This window comes from Chlorocebus sabaeus, chromosome 6, assembly GCF_047675955.1.
Source record: "Chlorocebus sabaeus isolate Y175 chromosome 6, mChlSab1.0.hap1, whole genome shotgun sequence".
Classification (NCBI taxonomy): Eukaryota; Metazoa; Chordata; class Mammalia; order Primates; family Cercopithecidae; genus Chlorocebus; species Chlorocebus sabaeus.
The window spans coordinates 12882443-12900553 of record NC_132909.1 but is presented as its reverse complement, the minus strand read 5'-3'; the positions used below and the strand labels follow the sequence as shown (position 1 = coordinate 12900553).

General features: G+C 55.8%; 1 protein-coding gene across 1 annotated transcript in view; it reads left to right on the top strand.

The window, feature by feature from the left end:
- Nucleotides 1–11125, top strand: part of CLPTM1 (CLPTM1 regulator of GABA type A receptor forward trafficking) — a 38822-nt gene extending 27697 nt beyond the window's left edge. Inside the window, exons 6-14 of the mRNA XM_007997160.3 lie at nt 2447–2532; nt 4011–4131; nt 4734–4978; nt 5635–5728; nt 8214–8404; nt 8668–8763; nt 9056–9191; nt 10022–10189; nt 10400–11125. Coding sequence (XP_007995351.3) covers nt 2447–2532; nt 4011–4131; nt 4734–4978; nt 5635–5728; nt 8214–8404; nt 8668–8763; nt 9056–9191; nt 10022–10189; nt 10400–10686 — 1424 coding nt within the window. The 3' untranslated portion in view covers nt 10687–11125. The remainder of the gene's footprint in view (nt 1–2446; nt 2533–4010; nt 4132–4733; nt 4979–5634; nt 5729–8213; nt 8405–8667; nt 8764–9055; nt 9192–10021; nt 10190–10399) is intronic.
- The last annotated feature ends 6986 nt before the right edge of the window (nt 11126–18111 follow it).

Below are 18111 nucleotides of genomic sequence, written 5' to 3'. Positions count from 1 at the left end.
CCCCAATGATTTAATAATCATAGAAATTATGAGGATTGGCCAGGGTGGTGGTTCAAGCCTGTAGTCCCAGCAATTTGGGAGGCTGAGGCAGGTGGATCACTTGAGGTTAGAATTTGAGACCAGCCTGGCCAACATGGTGAAACTCTGTCTCTAATAAAAATACAAAAATTGCTGGTCGTGGTGGTGGATGCCTGTAATCCCAGCTACTCGGGAGGCTGAGGCAGGAGAATTGCTTGAACTTGGGAGGTGGAGTTTACAGTGAACTGAAATTGCGCCACTGCTCTCCAGCCTGGGCAACAGAGTGAGACTCCATCTCAAAAAAAAAAAAAAAAAGGATGACGTTTGTGCTAATAAGCAGCAGGCCCTGGGCCAAGAAGAAGCGAGGCTTTTCTTCTTTAGGGAAGTGACGTCACTCATCAGTGTCCCTTAGATTGTAGGATTCAGAGGCAAGATTGCCTCCAAGCCCCCGCTGTTGGCCAGGTCTCTTTCCCCTTTCCCTGTCTTTCCCTGGCCCCAGGGGGCAGGATGGAGAGTTGAGGGAGGGCAGACTGAGTTATCCTTCCCAGCATAAGGAAGAGCTGAAAAGTCCCCGGGCACGGTGGCTCACGCCTGTCATCCCAGCACTTTGGGAGACTGAGGTGGGCAGATCACGAGGCCAGGAGATTGAGACCAGCCTGGGCAACATGGTGACACCCTGTCTCTACTAAAACTACAAAATTAGCCAGGCATGGTGGCACACGCCTATAGTCCCAACTACCCAGGAGGCTGAGGTGGGAGAATAGCTGGAACCTGAGAGTCAGAGGTTGCAGTGAGCCGAGATCACACCACTGCACTACAGCTTGGATGACAGCAAGACTCTGTCTCAAAAAAAAAAGAAAAAGAAATGCTTAGCTTCTTTTTGGGCTGGGCACGGTGACTCACACCTGTAATCCCAGCACTTTGGGAGGCCAAGGCGGGCGGATCATGAGGTCAGGAGATTGAGCCCATCCTGGCTAACACGCTGAAACCCCGTCTCTACTAAAAATACAAAAAATTAGCAGAGTGTGGTGGCGGGTGCCTGTAGTCCCAGCTTCTTGGGAGGCTGAGGCAGGAGAATCGCTTGAACCTGGAGGCGGAGCTTGCAGTGAGCCAAGATTGTGCCACTGCACTCCAGCCTGGGTGACAGAGCGAGACTCTGTCTCCAGAAAAAAACAGAAACATCCCCAGGCTAGGGCAGAGGGTGGGGGATGCAGCGTGGGCACGCACAAGCCCCTTCCTCCCCGGCAGCGTTTGGGACAACGTGGCAGGGAGCCTGTGGCCAACCTGGCCTCTGCGAGAGGAAGTGAGGCCATCTCCTGGCTAGGGATTCACAACCCCGAAGTGTTTCTCATCTTGGTTTCTCATGTTGGTGGCTTCAGGCCTTCTCTGAAGCTATCTGCCGCTCTTTATAGTCATGTATTCAACTGGTCATCGCTGAGCCTGTGCAGGCGCTCCATGTGTGTTCAAACAGGCCCTGCCCCTACCCGCATTTCCGCACGGGGTTTGCACACTGGTTGCAGGGATAGACAGCAGGCAGGTAAACCACCGGCTAAGTTTTGGATAGTGGTGAAATGTTGTGAAGGAAACAAGCTGGCAGGAGAATGACTGCGTAACCTCATTCAGTGGGGTGGCCAGGGAAGCCCTGTGGAAGAAGGATATTCTGCCAGGCACTTGAACGCCACGGAGGAGCCAGGCCACGAAGATTGTGTCAGGGCATGCCTTCCTGGGACACAGGGCAGCACACCCGGAGGCCCTGGGTTGGCGTATTTGAGGAGAAGTGGAAAGTGTTGAGGGTTGAGAGGTCACCGGGGCTATGGTGAGTGTCTGGGGTTCCAAAGCTGCAGGATGCCATGATTAGTCACTTGATTTTATTTATTTATTTGTTTTTTTCTTTTTTCTTTTTTTTTTTCTTTTGAGACGGAGTTTCGCTCTTGTTGCCGAGGCTGAAGTGCAACAGTGCGATCTCAGCTTACTGTAACCTCCACCTCCCTTGTTCAAGCGATTCTCCTGCCTCAGCCTCCCGAGTAGCTGGGATTACAGGCACCTGCCACCACACCTGGCTGATTTTTGTATTTTTATTAGAGACGGGGATTTCACCATGTTGGCCAGGCTGGTCGCAAACTCCTGACCTCAGGTGATCTGCCTTCCCCGGCCTCCCAAAGTGCCAGCATTACAGTGCCCTGCTGAGCTGGGGTTTCTGCCTGGGGCATTTGGTGATGGTAGTGTCCCCGTGATCATGAGGAACTGTGATTGGTTGAGATTTGGGGAGGCAGTTCTGGCATTCCAGGTCACGTTGATCTCAGCAGGTGAGTGCTAGGTGGATGCCAGGAGACCGTGAGCCGTTGCTGGTGGGCAGGGGTCCGGGCTCTGGAGGCTGCAGGTCCCGGCAGGTCTCACGTCCCCTCCTTTCCCCACCTCCCAACCACAGTGATCAACAAATACAAGCGCAGGCGATTTCAGAAAACCAAGAACCTGCTGACAGGAGAGACAGAAGCGGACCCAGAAATGATCAAGGTAAACGGGCAGGGTTGTCAGGGCCTATAGGGACCGAGCCAGGCCATTCACAGCTCATACCAGACCACTGGGGCTGTCATCTGTCACCACCACTGAGCCACCATGCCAGCTCAGTCACGCCACCTCCCCTCCCTGAGCACTGGGCTCCTCCTCTGGGAAATGGGGTCAGGAGGCAGCTGCCTCTCAGGGAGTAGGGGGGATCCCAGGCAGGGTTACCCGGGCCTCTCGCCAGCCTGGGAGGGGGCTGCATCACAGTCCCATTCTCACATGAGGACACTTGTTGAATCTTACAGCCAGGAAGTGGCAGGCCAGGGACTCTCACCCACATAGTCAGGCCCCAGAGCCCAAGCTCAGCCCAGCATCAAGCAGGCACACGAGAATATGACTTTAGTAGGAACTGCAGAATTAATAGTTGCTGTCACTCCTGGTGGGCTGGGGAGCCAGGCAGTTAATCTGTGGTTAACCTGCAGTGGGCACTAAGAGACTTCCTCTCTCCGCGGGTGGTCCTGTGTGGGAGGGGTGGTCCCTGCTCATGGAGGTGAGGCCACCGTGCAAGAGTGTGTGGAGCCTGCTGTCATGAGGCTGGGCTTCACAGCCTGGCCTAGGATGCCAGCCCTGCCCCTACCTCCGCAGGCCTCGGTTTTCTGCATGTGGCGGGGAAGGATCCTGTCGGTGGCCCGAAGGGTCCTGGGTAGCGTAATCTCTAAGCTGAGGGAGGAGAGCCCTCTGCCAGCACTTGCTGTGGTGGGTGATACTCTGCTGCCAAGATTGTCAGGGGAGGTGGCTCATGCCTGTAATCCCAGCGCTTTGGGAGGCTGAAGTAGAAGGATCACTTGAGCCCGGGAGTTCAAGATCAGCCCAGGCAGCATAGTGAGACCCCATCTCTCCCAAAAAAGAGAGAAAAGAAAGAAAGAAAATGGCCGGGCGCAGTGGCTCAAGCCTGTAATCCCAGCACTTTGGGAGGCCGAGACGGGCGGATCACGAGGTCAGGAGATCGAGACCATCCTGGCGAACACGGTGAAACCCCGTCTCTACTAAAAAATACAAAAAACTAGCCGGGCGAGGCGGCGGGCGCCTGTAGTCCCAGCTACTCGGGAGGCTGAGGCAGGAGAATGGCGGGAACCCGGGAGGCGGAGCTTGCAGTGAGCTGCGATCCGGCCACTGCACTCCAGCCTGGGCGACAGAGCGAGACTCCGTCTCAAAAAAAAAAAAAAAAAAAGAAAGAAAGAAAGAAAAAAGAGGCTGTCCATGGTGGCTCACGCCTCTAATCCCAGCACTTTGGGAGGCTGAGGTGGGAGGATCGTGCTTGAGCCCAGGAATTCAAGACCAGCTTGGGCAGCATGGCAAGACTCCATCTCAAAAACTAAAAAGCAAAGATTAAGATTTTCATGGGAACCCTTGGGAGGAAGTGTGCAGAGGCTGATGGTCCCTGGGCACCTCCACCTGCCTCTGAGGCCTTTCTCCACATGTTGCCTCAGAGGGCTGAGGACTATGGGCCCGTGGAGGTGATCTCCCATTGGCACCCCAACATCACCATCAACATCGTGGACGACCACACGCCGTGGGTGAAGGGCAGTGTGCCCCCTCCCCTGGATCAATGTAAGCTCCCCAGCCCTGCCAGCTGCTTGCAGAGGCCTCTGGGAGGGTGCTCGGGGCCCATCTCTTTGTCTTCTCCTGGCCCCATCCACCTAAGAGAGCTTTCTAGGGCTCCACTCTCCCAAGCTCCCCACCCTGTCCTATCCCCTTCCCATGTCCTCTCCCTCTCCCACACCCCCACCCCTGGGGTCACCAGGACTGACTCCCGTATGCCAGCATCAGTCCACAGTCAAGTCCCATCGAGCCCACAAACTGTTTTCAAAAAATGTCTATCACTTGCCAACTTTTGAAATTGAGGCAGTACCACTTAAAAGCCATATTTTCTGGCTTTATAAAACTGGGTTACATGGTCACCCATGGGGCAGCCGTGGACTGGAGCTGAGCCACAGCTGCCTCCTTAAGCGGGGACCTGCCTGCTCTTTGCATCTGGTTCCCTCTGCTGAGGTCAAGGAGCCCTTTAGCTCCTCGTGGCGTGGCCTAGAAATGTCCCCTGTCCTCCAGTCTTTGTAGAGGGGCCCTGTTGGGTCCCTGCAGACATCTGAGGCCTGTGGGTACCCTGGCCTCCTGCCTGGGCCAAATGGTGTCCCCTGCCCCATGTGCTGCAGATGTGAAGTTCGACGCCGTGAGCGGTGACTACTACCCCATTATCTACTTCAATGACTACTGGAACCTGCAGAAGGACTACTACCCCATCAACGAGAGCCTGGCCAGCCTGCCGCTCCGTGTCTCCTTCTGCCCGCTCTCGCTTTGGCGCTGGCAGCTCTATGCCGCCCAGAGCACCAAGTCGCCCTGGAACTTCCTGGGCGACGAGTTGTACGAGCAGTCAGATGAGGAGCAGGACTCGGTGAAGGTGAGTGTGGCCGGGGCGGGCGGGACTTCCCAGTGCCTTCCTGGGCGCAGGAGGCCAAGAGGAAGTGCGCCAGGCCTGGGCTGTGGGACCTCCCGCCTGGTGCTCCTCTGCCCACAGTTTCACAACCTCCCAGGTCCCTTCTCCGCAGTGAAAGGAAGTGGGCACCCAGCCCTCCAGGCCTAGATGACTGGGGGTCCTCTCCCCAGGCTGTTCTGTTGGCTTGGCCGGGCCCTTTTGGTCCAGACCTGTCCCTTAGTCCTTCTGTCCCAGACCTTGTCTCCCTGGCCCTGGGCTCCGACTCTGTGTCTCTACCATCTCACTGGGTCCTGAAATGTCAGCCCGTTTCTGTGGTGTGAAGCTCGGCTTTGCCTCCTGGGCTGTCGTCACTGTTGGGTCTCTGCTCTTGGCTCCCAGTGTCCCTTCACGCACTCCCTCGGCCTCTGCCTCTTCCCCTAGTGCCATCTCCCCGTCTTTTCTGTCTCCGTGAGTCACCCTCCTCTCTGTCCCCATCTGCCCATCTCTGACCCAGTCTCCTCCCGGCTGGCCCACCCTCACCCTGCCTCTACAGGCGGCCCCAGGGACAGGTCTTAGGGGACAAAAGCTAGTGAAGTTGCTCCTGGGTGGGGGCGGGCTGTGCTCACAAGTGTCCCCTGCAGGTGGCCCTGCTGGAGACCAACCCCTACCTGCTGGCACTCACCATCATCGTGTCTATCGTCCACAGTGTCTTCGAGTTCCTGGCCTTCAAGAATGGTAGGAACGGGACCCCAGGGCTAATGAGAGGCTGTGCAGGGCTGGGGACAGGGCCTGCCCCCTTCATCCTCCCCTCCCTCCCCACATATCCTCCCCCTGCCTGGGGTCTCTCAGCCTCACTCTACAGAGGCCTAGTGAGCTGGGGAGGGGCAGTGGCCCCAAAACTCCCAACCCAGAAATTCCCACCCACCGGGTGTGGAGCTAAGGGAGGGGCTGGCCCGCTGCTGGGGCAGAGGCCAGGCCAGTACTGCCAGGAAGCAGGGCTGGGGAACTCCAGAGCCAAGAGCAGGGAAGCCCCGGAGCTGCTCCCGCCACCCTGCCCGGCAGGCTGCCTGCTGCAGGAGGCCGCTTAGGACTGAGTGGATGGGGACTGCCCGAATGGGAAGGAGGAGCACTGTCCCCCGAAGGTCCCTAGGTTCTAAGGCTGACCATGCTGATGGCCAGCATTTAAGGAGAAGCAGCCACATGCCAGGCACTGTCCTGGGTACCCTCCCCAGGTAACTCCTTGAGCCATACGGGAACCAGAGGCTCAGGGATGTCACTTGCCCAGTCACACAGTTCCTAAGGAGTAGATAGTTCCAGCCCCAACTCTCATCTTCTAGGCCCTGCAGGCCACTTCTTCCTTGCCCAGAGTACCCCAGTCTAAAGGAGGCAGCCTGCTGCCCTATAGCTGCCGGAGGCGGCAGGAGGAATGACTAGTAGTATTCCTGGTATTAAGACGCTATTACCAGCCTGGCGGTGGCTCTCGCCTGTAATCCCAGCACTTTGGGAGGCCAAGGTGGGAGGATCGCCTGAGCCCAGGAGTTTGAGACTAGCCTGGGCAACAAAGCGAGAATCATTTCTACACAACTTTTTTTTTTTTTTTTGAAGTGGAGTCTTGCTCTGCCGCCCAGGCTAGAGTGCAATGGCCGGATCTCAGCTCACTGCCAGCTCCACCTCCTGGGTTCATGCCATTCTCCTGCCTCAGCCTCCCGAGTAGCTGGGACTACAGGCGCCCGCCACCACGCCCAGCTAATTTTTTGTGTTTTTAGTAGACAAGGTTTCACCGTGTTAGCCAGGATGGTCTCGATCTCCTGACCTCGTGATCCGCCAGCCTCGGCCTTCCAAAGTGCTGGGATTAAAGGCGTGAGCCACCGCGCCCAGCCTTTACACAAATTTTTTTTAGAATTAGCTGGGCATGGCAGTATGTGCCTGTGGTCTCAGCTACTCGGGAGGCTTGGGCCTGAAAGGTCAAGGCTGCCATGAGCCATGATGACACCGCTGAACTCCAGCCTAAGTAACAGAGTGAGACCCTGTTCCAAAAAAAGGGACGCTCTTGCCATCGAGAGCTACCATCTGGAAGAATGTAGTGTCATACGGGCACAGGAGCTGGTGCCGACCCCAGCTGGCCATCTGCCAGCTGTTGCTGGGAGACAGGACCCTTTTGCCCGGGAGCTGGCTTGGCTAGGGTCCAGTGAGAAATGAGGCACAAGAAGGCTGTGTCCTCACCCAGTGTCATGCAGCAGGGGGTGTGGGCCCCACTTGACACCAGTGCTGTGTGGCCTCCCTGGTCTAAGGAGGGGCTTGGGCCCACCAACCCCCCCCCCCACACCCCCCGAACCTTGTCTCCAGACCCATTCTTCTCAGTTGGGATGAGGGTCAGTCTGATGGGCAGGGGTGGGTGGGGTGAGCCTGTGGAGTATGGCAGAGCTCTGAGATGGGGTGGGGCACAGAGTTCCCACAGCCCTCACTCCCTGAGTGCAGAGCTGGCCCTGACCCTGCATGACTGCAGACCTGGCTCCACCACTCTGCTACAGATGTGGTGGCTTGACCTCCTGTGGCTGCGGTTAGACGCTCAGTCGGGCAGGGTCAGAGAGGGGTGTCCATAGTGAGACCAGGGCTCAGAGTTAGGAGTACACTGACATGGATCCTTGGCAGCATCCAGGCGGAGCACTGGAAGGAGCTCCAGACTGGAGCCCAGGGCCCTTGTCTTGTTTCCTGAGGATGTCTGTGAGCCAGTTCCTTCATGGTGTCAGCGCGGGGGCCTGGAGGAGGTGGTCTTGAAGTGCATACCACAGATCTTCCTTCCCGGGGGGGTGGGCAGGCACCACGGTGCTGCACAGACCCAGCGTCCCTCCAGATTCTGCCACGCCAGGCTGTTCGGCCTCAGGGAAGCAGCTTCCTGACCAGCCTTTAGTACCTGGCACATGGTGAGCCCCGTCCATGGCACCAGTCACTGTCACCATCAGTCAAGGGACTGCACCCTGGGGTGCTGGGTGCTGACATCCTATGGGAGGGCTCCAGGGGTGCTGCCTGTCTGGTGCTCTGGGGGCCACCTGATGAATGAGAGAGCCTTCCTGGGAGAGAGGGGTCTCATTCGGCACCCCTCCTGAGGACCCAGCACCACCCCAGGGTGTGAGGATGTAGGCCAAGGCGGCCTGAGGGAGCTGCAGGAGGGTCTTAGTACCTCCTCAGTCTCCTGGTTCCCCCTACCCCCTGCGCACAGATATCCAATTCTGGAACAGCCGGCAGTCCCTGGAGGGCCTGTCTGTGCGCTCCGTCTTCTTCGGCGTTTTTCAGTCATTCGTGGTCCTTCTCTACATCCTGGACAACGAGACCAACTTCGTGGTCCAGGTCAGCGTCTTCATCGGGGTCCTCATCGACCTCTGGAAGATCACCAAGGTCATGGACGTCCGGGTAAGGCCAGGGCGCCTTGCTGTCTCGGGAGCTGCAGGGGCTGTGAGGGGCAGTGTGGCCCAGCTGGACCCTGGAGCTGGCCCCCGGGGGATTCCCAGCAAGTGCCTCGCTCCCAGGACCAAGGGGATTTTCTCACCAGGGGATTTTTCGGGTCACACATGGGGCAGGGGAACTGGGAACGGTGGGGAAGGGCAGGGGCTGGTTCTGGCTTGTGGGGCGAGAACCAGCATGGCAACTGACCATGGCGCCCACCTCATCCACAGCTGGACCGGGAGCACAGGGTGGCAGGAATCTTCCCCCGCCTATCCTTCAAGGACAAGTCCACGTATATCGAGTCCTCGACCAAAGTGTATGACGATGTGAGTGTCCCGCACACTGGGCCCCTGGGGGTGGTCTCCAAGCACCCACGTACCCCGAGGGACCCGGGGCCGACCATCTGCTTGCTGGACCCACGCTTTATGGCCTGTATCACATCCTCTGTGTCCCCCACCTGTCATAACTGCTTCCTGGTCGAGTCCAGAGTCCCCAGGGCTACCTGGAAATTCCCCCTGCCCGTCCTGCCAGACCAGGTGTGGTGGCTGAGGGTGGGGAGCAGGGCTGCCAGGCAGGGCCGAGGAGCTGGCTCACAGCCCCACCCTGTTGGCCCCACAGATGGCGTTCCGGTACCTGTCCTGGATCCTCTTCCCACTCCTGGGCTGCTATGCCGTCTACAGTCTTCTATACCTGGAGCACAAGGGCTGGTACTCCTGGGTGCTCAGCATGCTCTATGGCTTCCTGCTGACCTTCGGTGAGCGGCCCAGCTGCCCCAGGAGAGAGCAGGCCCCATGCTAGGCAGGGCTGACAGCCCAGCGTGGGAGACAGACCCATCCCCAGGCAGGGACAACCCAGGGTGGGCAGAGCCGGGATGTAGGGAGGCCCAAGGGCACACGTGGCTCCATCTGGGGTCAGAGAGGGCTTTGGGGAGGACATGAACAGTACACTTCAGTCCCCATTTTCAGGGGGCCTTTATGTCTTGGGAACAAGTAAACAAGTAGGGCCAGGTGCGGTGGCTCACGCCTGTTATCCCAATGCTTTGGGAGGCTGAGGCAGGAGGATCACTTGAGCCCAGGAATTAGTGACCAGTCTGGGCAATGTGGCAAGATCCAATCTCTACAAAAAACACAAAAATTATTGGGGAGTGGTAGTGCGTGCCTGTAGTCCCAGCTACCTGGGAGGCTGAGGTGGGAGGATCCCTTGAGTCCAGGAGGTTGAAGCTGCAGTGAGCCATGATTATGCCATTGCACTCCTGCCTGGGTGACAGAGTGAGACCCTGTCTCAAAAAACAAAAGACCGGGTGAATCACAGCCAGTAACGAGTACTGTGAAGGGCAGAGTGGTGGGGGGATGCACATAAATAGGGGTTGGGGGGCCCCTCTGAGGACAGGACATTTAAACCCAGGCCTCAGATATCCAGGGAGGGAGCTGTGTGGATGTGACAGAAGGCCCCACCAGTGCAGAGGCTGCTGGTAGAGTGTGCCCAGGTGTAGGAAGTGGTGAGGGGGCTGGTATGGCCGGTGCAGAGCGTGCAGGGGAGAGGTGGGAGAGGCCATTCCTCCGCTCATGGGTGCCCTCACTGCAGGCTTCATCACCATGACGCCCCAGCTCTTCATCAACTACAAGCTCAAGTCCGTGGCCCATCTGCCATGGCGCATGCTCACCTACAAGGCCCTCAACACATTCATCGACGACCTGTTCGCCTTTGTCATCAAGATGCCCGTTATGTACCGGATCGGCTGCCTGCGGGACGGTGAGGCCTGGCGGGCAGGTCGGGGCTCCCACCGGAACAGGGCCCCAAGGCAGTCTTCAGGGCTCAGGTCTAAGGGGGTGCCAAGGCCCCAGATGGGGTGTTCAGTCTGAGGGGGCTCGGCCCCACCGTTGCATCACGCCCTCTCCACCCAGGGCCACCTGGCTGTGGACGGGCCAGCCCGACCTCACACTGCCTCCCACCCCTCTCCAGATGTGGTTTTCTTCATCTACCTCTACCAACGGTGGATCTACCGCGTCGACCCCACCCGGGTCAACGAGTTTGGCATGAGTGGAGAAGACCCCACAGCTGCCGCCCCCGTGGCCAAGGTTCCCACAGCAGCAGGGGCCCTCACGCCCACACCTGCACCCACCACGACCACCGCCACCAGGGAGGAGGCCTCCACGTCCCTGCCCACCAAGCCCACCCAGGGGGCCAGCTCTGCCACCGAGCCCCAGGAAGCCCCTCCAAAGCCAGCAGAGGACAAGAAAAAGGATTAGTCGGGACTGGTCCTTGCCTGCTCCGGCTCCTGGCGACTACTACCCCTGCGCCCCGGCCCCCTCCCCTCCCTGTCGCCCTTTCCCTGGACAGATCAGGCCGGGGCGGCGGGAGGCCCGCCCCAGGCCAGGGCCCAGCGTGTGACATAGGGGCCAGGGCAGGCCAGGGTTTGTGTGTGGAGGCGCTGTCTGTCCCTCTGTCCCTCTGTGTTTCCAGCCATCTCGCCCTACCAGCCCAGCACCACTGGGAATCATGGTGAAGCCAACGCGGCGTTGCCGAGGGGGTGGGTTGGGCGGGGGTGGGGCCGGGCCCCCCTACGGGATGCCCATGGCCATTCATCATCTTGTCCCTCGTCCCCCTACCACACTCCCCCTCCTAGACCGCCGCCCTTTAACACAGTCTGGATTTAATAAATTCATATGGGTGTTTAACTTAAACTCAGCACTGCCCTCCTCCTCGTGCCTTCCTTCCTCTGGCGCCTTGGAGAGCAGCTTCAGGCGGGGATGAGGTGGCTCTCCTGGGTCCAGGAGGGTGACCTGCAGGGTACAGGACGTGTAAAGGTGGGGATTGTGACCTTATGTCAAGAGCCATACCTGGCCGGGCACAGTGACTCACACCTGTAATCTCAACACTTTGGGAGGCCAAGGTGGATGGATCACTTGAGGTCAGGAGTTTGGGACCAGCCTGGCCAACACTATATTTTCAACATAGTGAAACCTTGTCTCTACTAAAAATTAATTGAGCGTGGTAGCGGGCACCTGTAATCACAGTTACTCGAGAGGCTGAGGCAGGAGAATCATTTAAACCTGGGAGGCAGAGGTTGTGGTGAGCCCAGATCACACACTGCACTCCAGCCTGGGTGACAGAGCAAGATTCCATCTCAAAAGAAAAAAAAAAAAGCCATACCTGCCAGGCCAGGCCTCTTCCTCATTTGTTGCCCTCCCACCAGCCCTCTGAGATTTCATTAACTGGCCCCGTTTCAGATTCCTGGGGAAGCTGCTTGCAGAGAGCTCGCTGCCCCTGCTGGGCGCAGGCTAGAGCGTCCTGTGTGCCTGCTGAATGTCTCCTAACCCGACACCACCAGGCACGGCCAAGTACAGCTTTCAGCCGGGTCGCCATGAGCAAAGGCACCTGCCACCCTGAGACCTCAGCACAGCAGTTGGGGCACACTAGATGTGTGCCCTTGGCTTTTTGTGCTGACACCTGCTCACCCCCAATTTGGGGGAGCATGGGGGTGAAGGCTCAGCCAGCCTGAGTGGCACCTGGCTGTAGCACTCCATGAGTATTGGGGTGTAACTTCATATCCCCGGGGCTGCCTGTGCCAATGACCAGCTAAGCTCTCCAGAGGTGGCACGAGTTGGACTTGCCAGCCCAGCCCCTGGTGCTGGGACCTTTTGCCCACTGGATAGGTGAGCTGAGTGAGGCCTCTGTGTTCTGAGGGGTGGGGACCCTGCATTCCCAGGTTTACTGTTTTGTGGTGTGGTCTCAGCAACACTTCAGTATAGGGGGCCCAGCGCTGAGGACCACGCCAGGTTCCTTCAGGCTCCAGCTGCCACCCCACGTTGCAGAGCCAGTCAGGGGATCCATGAGGTCCCAGGGAGATGGTGGTGCCCTTGGAGCCCCACACCACAGGTCCACAGACAGGCCACGGCAGTCTCGCATCCCTCAGGGCAGCCACGGGTCTCCATTAGCTGCCCCCCAACTCTATACCATTCCATGGATCCCCGGTGCCCTTGGAGGAACCCCAGGCTCTGCACCATGGGAAACCCAGGAAAGCCTGACCGATGGGCTTCTAGGAGCCCTGGAGTACAGGACTCAGCAGACCCTCGAGAGTTGTGGGCTCTCCAGCCACCTGGACTCCCTGGCCTCATCACCCCTGGCTCTTCTTCCACAGCTCCACGCCCAAGCCTTTGACAAGGCCCATCAGCTATCCCCACAACTCCCTGGGAGTCTCACCTCTTCATTTGGGACCACCTGCTCCATGCCCTTCGTTACCCTGTGGTGGTCTTGCTCAGTGTTCTGTCTGGTCCCCTGTCCCAGTCCTGCCCTCCCCACTTCCCATTCACACTCTAGCTAGCAGCTAGAGGAAACTTTTTTAATTTGAGAAACTTTTTAAATTTAATTTTAATTTGAGAGCATCTCGCTCTGTTGCCCAGGCTGTAGTGCAGTCATACAATCTCAGCTCACTGCAGCCTCTACCTCCTGGGTTCAAGTGATTCTCCCGTCTCAGCCTCCTGAGTTGCTAGGATTATAGGCATGCACCACCACACTTGGCTAATTTTTTGTATTTTTAGTAGAGACAGGGTTTCACCATGTTGGCCAGGCTGGTCTCTACCTCAAGCAATCCGCCCACCTCAGCCTCTCAAAGTGCTGAGATTATAGACATGAGCCACAACGCCCATCCCAGCTAGAGGAAACTTTCTAGTTTCTTCTACTAAAGCACAAACATGATCCTGCCCAGCCCTTGCTCAGAACCTACTGTGGCTGCCCAGTGACCTCAGGAGAAAGCCCAGGCTCCTTACTGGGGAGTGAGACCTTGGTGATGGGGACACTTATTAACCCCTGCATCCAGCCTGATCTTCCCCTTACCTGGATCCTGTCCCCAGGCACACAACCCCTGTCCACTTTTTTTTTTAATCCTTTGAGACAAAGTCGCATTGTCGTCCAGGCTGGAGTGCAGTCGCACGATCACAGCTCTGCAGCCTTGAACTGCTGGCTCAAGCAATCCTCCTGCCTCAGCCTCCCAACTACCTAGGACCACAGGCAAGTGCCAATACGCCTGCGTAATTTTTTATTTATTTATTATTTTTATTTATTTATTTATTTTGAGATGGAATCTCCCTCCTGTTGCCCAGGCTGGAGTGCAGTGGCACGATCTTGGCTCACTGCAACCTCCACCTCCTGGGTTCAAGCAATTCTCCTGCCTCAGCCTCCTGAGTAGCTGGGATTACAGGGACATACCACCACGCCCGGCTGATTTTTGTATTTTTAGTAGAGACGGGATTTCACCATCTTGGCCAGTCTGGTCTTGAACTCCTGACCCCGTGATCCACCTGCCTTGGCCTCCCAAAGTGCTGGGATTACAAGTGTGAGCCACCGTGCCTGGCTGCCTGCATAATTTTTATTTTTGTAGAAATGGGGTCTCTCGATGTTGCCAAAGCTGGTTTCAAACTCCTGACCTCAAGCAGTCCTCCCATCTGGGTCTCCCAAAGTGCTGGGATTACAGGCCTGAGCCATCACAGCTGGCTCATCCCTTCTTTACCTTACTCATGTGTCCTCCAAGTTGTGGCTCCAGTGCTTCCTCCTCTAGGAAGCTCTCCCTGACTGCCAAGTTCTCTGGGGTCTCTCATGGCAGCCCTGCGCACTGTGAGTCATCACTGGACACAAGTTGGTCTCTTCCACTGGATGGAGCCCTGTGAGGACATAGCCAGACCTGTCTTGATCACTGCTGTGTCCCCAGCATAGTGCCAAACACAGAGAAGGCACTCCAGGAATATTTAATGAGTGCATGTTGAACAACCCCAACAATCATTTTCCCAGACACATGGAAACATCCAGAAGTGTGGACCTCGGTGGGGCTCATATCCAGACACCGGAGACTGTGACAAGCAGTCAGTCAACAAAAGTAATAGCTGAACCCTGCCCCTGGGTAGTGCCATGTGCTGGGACGTATTGTGTATACAGCCAAGCCCAAGACAGACCCAGACCTGCCCTCATGGGGCTCACAGCCCAGCAGAAATCCTGAACACTGAGGATATCTGACATGTCCTTTTTATTTTTCATTTTTATTTATTTACTTTTTTTTTTTTCCAGACAGAGTCTCACTCTGTTGTCCAGGCTGGAGTGTAGTGGCGTGATCTCAGCTCACTGCAACCTTCACCTCTCGAGTTCAAACAATTCTCCTGCCTCAGCCTCCTGAGTAGCTGGGACTACAGGCACCCACTGCCAAGCCCGGCTAACTTTTGTATTTTTAGTAGAGACAGTTTCACGTTTCACCGTATTGGTCAGGCTGGTCTCAAACTCCTGACCTCAAGTGATCTGCCTGCCTCGGCCTCCCACAGTGCTGGGATTACAGGCGTGAGCCACAGCACCCAGCTATCCTATTTATTTATCTATTTATTTATTGAGACAAAGTCTTGCTCTGTCGCCCAGGCTGGAGTGCAGTGGCGTGATCTCGGCTCACTATAAGCTCTACCTCCCAGGTTCAAGCAATTCTACCTCGGCCTCCTGAGTAGCTGGGATTACAGGTGTGCACCACCACGTCTGGCTAATTTTTGTATTTTTAGTACAGATGGTGTTTCACGATGTTGGTCAGGCTGGTCTCAAACTCCTGACCTTGTGATCCGCCTGCCTCAGCCTCACAAAGTGCTAGGATTACAGACGTGAGCCACTGCACCTGGCCCCCTTTTTATTTATTTATTTTTGAGATGGAGTCACTGTCACCCAGGCTGGAGTGAGTGCAGTGGCACGATCTCAGTTCACTGCAGCCTCCGCCTCCTGGGTTCAAGTGATTCTCCTGCCTCAGCCTCCTGAGTAGCTGGGATTATAGGTGCCTGCCACCACACCAGCTAATTTTTGCATTTTTAGTAGACATGGAGTTTTACCATGTTGGCCAGGCTGGTCTTGAACTCCTGACCTCAGGTGATCTGCCTGCCTCAGCCTCCCAAATTGCTGGGATTATAGACGTGAGCCACCGTGCCTGGCCCTGACATGTCCTTTTAGTTACTCAGCAAATTTTTGTTTGTTTGTTTTTTTGAGACAGTCTCACTCTGTCACCCAGGCTGGAGTGCAGTGGCATGATCTTGACTCACTGCAGCCTCTGCTTCCTGGGTTCAAACGACTGTCCTGCCTCAGCCTCCCTAGTAGCTGGGACTACAGGCGCATTACACCATGCCCGGCTAGTTTTGTGTTTTTAGTAGAGACGGGTTTTTACCACGTTGGCCAGGCTGGTCTTGAACTCTTGACCGCAGGTGATCCGCCTGCCTTGGCCTCCCAAAGTGCTGGGATTACAGGCATGAGCCACTGCACCCAGTCTCAACAAACATTTTTGAGGCCTGGCATTGGCAAGGGGCAGAGAGGAATCAGGAGAGCTTCTGGTCCTGTAACAATGGGAGCTGCTATTTGTCATCCTTATCATAAGCCAAGCCCTAGTGTAAGTGCTGCCTGTGGTCGGCTTCATCGATTACATTTAATATTATTCAATGTCCGTCACCTTACTGGTCCATCACTCTGCCCTCATCTCTACCCCTTTCCTGTCAGTCACGTTGCACCAGCCTTCTTGCTATTCCTTAAGCATGTCATGCATGTTCCTACCACAGGGCCTTTGCACGTGCTAGCCCCTGTGCTTTGTACACTCTCCCCTAGCTATCCACATGAATCCCTCACCTCCTTTGACTTCCTGTTCAAATGGCACCTCTCAGACCCTGATCTTCCTAACTCAAACTATCCTCCAAATTCATTCTGTTTATCCTGCTCTATCCTGTAATACTGCCATCACCATCAGACATATATTTGCTTATCTGTTTTCCATCTGTGTCCTCACTTGGATTTCCTTGATGGCAAGGGCTTTTTGTCTGCTGTGTGCCTTGCTATGTCCCTAGCTTTTAGAGCAGTGCCTGACACTGTTACTCTGTGTGTAATAACTCTGTAAATCGAAGAGCTGGGCATGGTGCCTCATGCCTGTAATCCCAGCACTTTGGGAGGCCGAGGTGGGCAGATTGCCTGAGGTCGGGAGTTCGAGACCAGTCTGGCCAGCATGGTGAAACCCCGTCTCTACTAAAAATACAAAAATTAGCCGGGTGTGGTGGTGCGCACCTGTAATACCAGCTACTTGGGAAGCTGAGGCAGGAGAATCGCTTGAACCTGGGAGGTGGATGAACCAAGATCGCACCATTGCACTCCAGCCTGGGCAACAGAGCAGGAATGCGTCTCAAAAAAAAAAAAAAAAAAAAAAGATAGGGCTAGGCACAGTGGCTCGTGCCTGTAATCCCAGCACTTTGGGAGGCAGAGGCAGGTGGATCATGAGGTCAGGAGATTGAAACTATCCTGGCTAACACAGTGAAACCCCGTCTCTACTAAAAATACAAAAAGTTAGTCAGGCGTGGTGGCGGGCATCTGTAGTCCCAGCTACTCGGGAGGCTGAGGCGGCAGAATGGCATGAACCCGGGAGTAGGAGCTTGCAGTGAGCCGAGATCGTACCACTGGACTCCAGCCTGGGCGACAGAGCAAGATTCCATCTCAAGAAAAAAAGAAAGAAAGAAAGAAATAGGGCTGGGCACAGTGGCTCATGACTGTAATCCCAGCACTTTGGGAGACCGAGACAGGCGGATCACCTGAGGTCAGGAGTTCAAGACCAGCCTGGCCAACATGGTGAAACCCCACTCTTCTGAAAAAAGAAAGAAAGAAAGAAATGTAGTCCCACCACTTTGGGAGGCTGAGGTGGGCAGATCGCTTGAGCCCAGGAGTTTGAGACCAGCTTCCGCAACATGGTGAAACCTCATCTCTGCTAAAAACACAAAAATTAGGCTAGGCATGGTGGCACACATCTGTGGTCCCAGCCCACCAGCTGTGTGACCTCTGGCAACTGACTTCATCTCTCTGAGCTTCGGTTTCCCATCTGTAAAGTGGGTCTAATAACAGGATGGTCATGAGGATTAAATAAGATGATGTTAATAGTTGCCCTTTGGCCAGGTGCACTGGCTCAGCCTGAGCAACAGATCCTGTCTCTACAAAAATAGAAAACAGACTGGTCACAGTGGCTTATGCCTGTAGTCCCAGCTACTTGGGAAGCTGAGGCAGGAGAATCACCTGAACCCGGGAGGCAGAGATTGCAGTGAGCTGAGATCGTGCCACTGCACTGCAGCCTGGGCGACACAGCGAGACTCCATCTCTCGAAAAAGAGGGGAGAGGGAAAGGGAGGAGAGGGAGGAGAGGGAGGAGAGGGAGAGGGAGAGGGAGATGGAGAGGGAGAGGATATTAGCTAGATGTGTTGGTGTGTGCCTGTAGTCCCAGCTACTCTGGAGACTGAGGTGAGAGGATCCCCTTAGTCCAGGAGGTTGAGGCTGTGGTGAGCCATGTTCCTGCCACTGCACTCCAGCCTGGGTGACAGACTGACACCCTGCCTCAAAAAAAAAAAAAAAAAAAAAAAAAAAAGGTTCATATTTGTATATAGCACTCACATGTGCCAGACCCTGTCCCAAGAATTTTATATTTTAAACATTTGTATCATATTAATTTGTGTGGCCTTCAAGAAATTAATTTCACTGGGTCTCAGTTTTCTCATCTGCTATGTGGGGATAAATAACAACATATACTTCACATAATTGTTGTGAACATTCAACTTACAGAGTTATTTCTTTTTCTTTTTGAGACAAGGTCTCACTCTGTCACCCAGGCTGGAGTACAATAGCATGATCACAGCTCGCTGC